At 44.3% G+C, this 5,523-nt stretch overlaps 1 protein-coding gene across 1 annotated transcript in view; it reads left to right on the forward strand.

Moving 5' to 3' along the window:
- Window positions 1–5: 5 nt before the first annotated feature.
- The window catches only part of LOC102673546 (plexin-A4), a gene marked incomplete at both ends in the record, with an annotated part of 221,511 nt that continues 215,993 nt past the window's right edge, over window positions 6–5,523 (forward strand). The window contains one exon of the mRNA XM_006612788.2: window positions 6–365. Coding sequence (XP_006612851.2) covers window positions 6–365 — 360 coding nt within the window. The remainder of the gene's footprint in view (window positions 366–5,523) is intronic.

The raw sequence follows: 5,523 nt of genomic DNA on the forward strand, positions 1-5,523 counted from the left end.
TGTTCATATCGAAGTTGGTGCGGGTCTGCCACGACGACGAGCATTACTATTCGTACACCGAGATACCGATCAACTGCACCAACGACGGCACGTATTACAATCTGGTGCAGGCGGCGTACGTGGGCAAGGCCGGCTCGGTTCTCGCGGGGGATTTGGGGATCACCGCCCAGGACGACGTGCTGTTCGCCGTTTTTTCGGAGAGCAACAGCACGAGCAGCGACGTACCCAAGAATCATTCGGCGTTGTGCGTGTACTCGTTGAAGGCCATCCGAAGGAAGTTCATGACCAATATACAGAAGTGCTTCAGCGGCGAGGGGCACAGGGGACTCGAGTACATCTCCCCGAGCCACAAGTGCATCTTAACGGTGAGCGTATCCCATTTTCCTTCTTTTTCTTTATTCGTCTTGTTCTCTTCCGCGCCGTTTTTTCACCCCGACTTTCGAGTAGTAAATCGTCGTTCGATGATACTCGACGATATGTCCTCTGCTGAGAGTTATTAATCGAAGCTTTTAGAAATTAAGCCGAGCTATGGAACGCGAGAGTAATCGGGTTTAACCCCGAGAGTCTCGATTAATAATTCGATGTGTAATCGGCTTCCGCGATTTACCTTTTAATTTGTCAAAATTATAGGGGAGGATAGACGAATGAAACGCGCATAAAATTAATCTTAAGGTTAATAATTAATCGAGCGATCCAACCATCCCGTTGTTCTCCAACGACGCTGCACGAGTGGAACGAAAGCGAATAGTAAATATATCCTCTCTTTTACTCTTTCCCAATCTCTTCTTCATAATCGATATTTCGTATTTAACCGCGTATTATTCTTCATTTTTCCGCGTCCTAAAATCGTCCATCTCTGGCCCATCTGGTCGTTGCGAAAAATGTTGCAGAATGTCGCGCGAAGGAAATAGGAAATCGAACTTCGATCGTTAGATTGTTCGATAGAATCCGTAATACTTACCAAATAAGGGTCTAATATCCATCCACGATCGATTTAACGAATCGCTATCCGCGGAGGAATCTAGCTGGCCTATCTCTTCCAACGACACTCGAATCTCGAGCGTTTCTTTAATGGATTTTCGCTCCTCGCCTTTTGCTCTCTCAGGCGGCATCGTAGCTCGATAACGGTCCGCTCCGTCCATCGATGTCGATTCGCATTCTCGAGGAACGTTCGCTTCGGTCCGGCGGCGGTCCTCGGTAATCGGTAAACCGGGATCGGGGCATGGTTTATCGCGTGACAGCGCCGCATGGGGGCTGGAAGGAGGAAGGAACCCTCCTAGGAAAGAAACACGAGAACAGGACGCGTGCTTTCTTGCTCGATTTTACACGTGCACCCACGATCGGTTCGTGCCGCGACGTTACAACCGGCCGCGCCGGCTGAACGATCGTTTCTCATTTACATATATACGCTCGAATATAAAGTAAACTTTTGCGCCCAACCGTCGGTCCTGTTGTTGTTGCTGTTGAATTCGTAGGGATCTTGTCGCGACACACGGTTCAACGTGTTCGTCCTGCGACGATTTAAATCGCCGATAACATTTTCTTATACGATTTTTACTTTCTTTTCTTCTTTGTTGGCTTGTTTCTATAAATGGGAACGAGAGATTAACACGGTAGAATCTATCTTATTCGAGGAATTCGAGTATGGATTTAAGAGTTTGGGAAGATTCTTCTTAAAATTATTTTTTTTTTTTTTTTCAAGGATAAATTATAAGGAAATCGTAAAAAGGGGGAAGAAATTGAAGATGGAAGGAAGAAAAGTCGGTGGGATTGAAATACGTGGGAGATAATCGAGCGCACAGTGTAGATAGACGGAAGTCGACTCTTGAGTCGATGATTCGCTGAACGGTTGCCAGGTAGAAAGAGTTGTCTCTCTCTCTCTCTCTCGGAAGGCCGCGACTCGTCCTCGTAGTCCATTACGACGTAAATCAATTGGCCGTGTCTCCGTGTGCTCGTGTTTACGTAACAGGTGGTGGTATCGAAAACACGGAGGATGATGGGAAAGCAAAGAGATCGCGCACAAAGCGTCATGTGTCTCCTTCGCATGCGCGATTTTTCATCCATAGAACCATCCTCCGCGGTTCCCCGTCTCTCGACATTTTCTTCGAGATCCAAACATTTATTCCAATTTCTTCAGGAATAATGGAAATTTTAAAAAGAACGAAAAATGAGAACTCTTATGAATGTTTAAAAAATAATTTCGTAAATTTTCTTTGATTTCGAATTTGACTCGCGTCTTTTTAACGATCTTTTGGATTCTATTTTCTTTTCTGCGAATTAAATAATCAAAGATAATTGCAATTTATCGTTTCGCGCGATAATTTCGCGACTATCTTGAACGATTCTTAGGTAAAAGGGTTTTATTTTAACAGAAAAGAAAAAGAAAAATAAAATAAAGTCTCACGAATTGCGGATCGATGAAGCGCCGCGACACGCAAGTCTCTCGCGTCATAAGGCTTAATGTCAAAGGTTCCCACGAATGACTCATAATAAAACGTTTGCCGGCAAACTTTATTACCGCGAACGTTAAAATGGGGTGGAAAGAGCGAAAGAAGAGAGAGGCGGAGAGGTGGAAGAGCTTCGCGGTTCATTGAAAGTAAAGTCGGCGGTGCTACCGGCATTTTCAGTTTCAACAAGGGCGGATAGTTTGTTGGAAAGCGGCGAAATGATATTCAGAGCGAGATTTATTCAAATTTTCGTGGAGCTAGACGATTCATTGGACGATCTTCTTCTTCTTCTTCTTCTTCTTCTTCTTCTTTTGCTTCTTCTTCTTCTTCTTTTTCTTCTCTTTCGAAGGTCTCTTCTTTCCTCCGTTTCGTTGCCTCCCTCTGAGTTTCTTATTTCTTTAACCTTCTTTCTTTTCTTTTCTTTTTTTTTCTCTCCCTCTGGTCGAACACGGTGAGAAAGTATGCGGGGAACACAAAGGATCTGTTCACGTACGTAGGGCGAGAAAAAGGCAGAACCTGCCACGGGAAAGCCGAAGAGAAGAGTCGGTTGGCGGAGATAAGGACGACCATAAAGGAGATAAAGATTGTTTGTTTGGTCCGGCCGACAACTGGGCTGCCGTGGGACAGTGCCTCTTTTTTGTTCCCCTTTTCCCTTTCCAGCTTCGTTCCATCTGCTCCATCCACGCGTACTCCGTTTTCTACTCCCATTTTTACTTTTTTCCCTTCTTCTTTCTTTTAATTTCGCGAAGAACTCTTCGATCGTTACGTTGAGAATTTTTTCTAAAAGTTCGATCCTCTTATCTTTTGGATTTTTAACTTTTCCTTTTTTTTTTTTTCTCGAATATCACTCTCAAGATTTACAAACTCAGTTTAATCTTTGCCAGAGAATCGGTGATGCGTGTATTATTTTTATCGTATACGTACACGAGTTTGCACGAGTGACTAACTGCAAATTATACGAGATATGAAATATAAAGAAAAGCGATACTTGAAATCTCAACGTTGAAATGCACGTATTTCAAGATATTCTCCTCGATCGAAAAACAATTTTCGGACAAATTCTCTTCAGCGAATGCTGTTCAGTTCGAGATCAAGAAATGGAATCGCGATAAATTAAAATTTATACCGATGCATCCGGTAGCCTATCGATAGCATATTCGAATTTTTCTAATAGAATTATGTAGACACATTGGAAGCACGTGTTCAAAAGAGGGATTAACGATACTTAACGCTATCTCCACGATAAGAAATTATCTCCCGTACAGTGCCAGTCTTTGTGACCGTAAAAGATAACAAATTGCTCGTTAAAGTATCGATCCTCGTTTAATCGCGGCTTAAACTGTAACATAGTAACCTTCACGATTATTAAGAAAGAAAAAAAATAAAAGAAAAAACACGTTTCTCAAATTATGGAAAAAAAAAGTTTGGCCGAGAAATTTTATCGTAGACTGGTTTTTCACGATTCTCCGTCGATTATTAGACGAAAGGGATTGGATGATTTTTTTCGTTTCGTTCAACCTCATTGATCCTCGGTGAACCGTACAAAAAAAAGGCCATCAAGCGGCGTGAAAAAGGTGGCCCGTCGATTAGCTCCAATTAAGATCGTCCGTGTCGACGAGTTTCGTTGATCCCAGTTGCAAAAAAATAGAGAATATCGAGCCGAACATAATTTCATAATTTTCAACTTTTTACAATTCTTTTTCATCGGTTAAACTTATCGTTAAAAGCGAATACGATCCATAAAGATAACTACGTTTACATTAAACGAATCGTAGGACGCTCGCATCATCGTTAACCATAAGCCACGATCCGTAAATGAACGATATAAAAAAGGAGAGAAGATGGATAGACAAATAACGAGGAAAGAAATAAATATATCGTTTGTGTATCGCGAGAGAAGAAAGAAAAAGAGCATATATTAAAACTCGCAAAAAAAAAAAAAAAAGCCAAATATCTCTCCATTTTAATGCGCTCGAAATTACCCCATCGATAAATAAATCGCGAGGGCAGCACTCGAGTTACTCGAATGAAAGCGTATCCCCACCCTTGTTCCATCGGAAACATTCAACGAACGTTGGAAGTCGGATTCCTCGGCCGTCCCTGCGTGTCGATATTCCATCGTGCCACGAGGAAACCGGCCACGAGGATGGGAAGAAAGAAGAGAAAGAACGAGCCTTCCCTCCCTCGTATCGTCACCGCCACTTGTCCAGCACCCGTAACCGTAATGAAAACGCAAACGTTACTCGGCAAATACCTATCGCGAAGGAGGAAGGCGCGCGGGGGAGGGGTGGTTCGATCGGTCGGAGCACTCGAGGGATAGTTGGAGCCCGCTTGGGAGGGGGTAGGACGAGATTGCATTTTTATAGGGGAATGCGCGTGGAATGCAACGGACCGTGCGCTGATTACGAGCCAAGCTATTCTTTCTATCGACAGATTCGCAGTTTGGTCCTTTGAGCGGGGTCTATCGGGCGGCCGACACCGTCCAAAAGAGGGAGTGGTGGGGAAAGGAGGAGAGAGAACGGGGGTTGGAGGGTGTGTAACCTCTGCCGTTGGCATGTGCAAAAACTGGCGGACAATGGAGCTGTAGCTAACCCGAAAAACTGAACGGCCAGCGCCGTTGAGAAAGGACGGGGACACGACGCGGGAGGGTGCGGACGGCGGATGGAAATGGTGGACGGAGAGAGAGAGAGAGAGGGAGGGAGAAAAGGGCGAGCGAGAATGGGAAAAGGGTGGGTGCACGCGTGGGTATGGGTGTACGTCTCTGCAGCTCGAATTCAATTTTTTCGTGACAAAAGAATCGCGGAAACGGGCGAAACGGGGGGGCCTGTACACTGCGGAAGGAAGGAAGGAAGGAAAGAGGGTTGGGAGAGGGGGGGTGCGTCACGTTCAAGAAAAATCCCATTCGTGCAAATTGGATGGCCTCGGTTCGACTAAAGTGAGACTTGCAATTAAAAAGTTTTCGAATTCTCGCCGCGACTCTCTCTCTCTCTCTTTTCTTTTTTTCTTTCATCGATGTATTCATCCCTCTTTCCTCGCGTTAGATCGTGCGAAAGATTACGTATTTTTTTTTTTTTTT

Source organism: Apis dorsata, unplaced genomic scaffold (genome assembly GCF_000469605.1).
Source record: "Apis dorsata unplaced genomic scaffold, Apis dorsata 1.3 scaffold_127, whole genome shotgun sequence".
NCBI classification, from domain to species: Eukaryota; Metazoa; Arthropoda; class Insecta; order Hymenoptera; family Apidae; genus Apis; species Apis dorsata.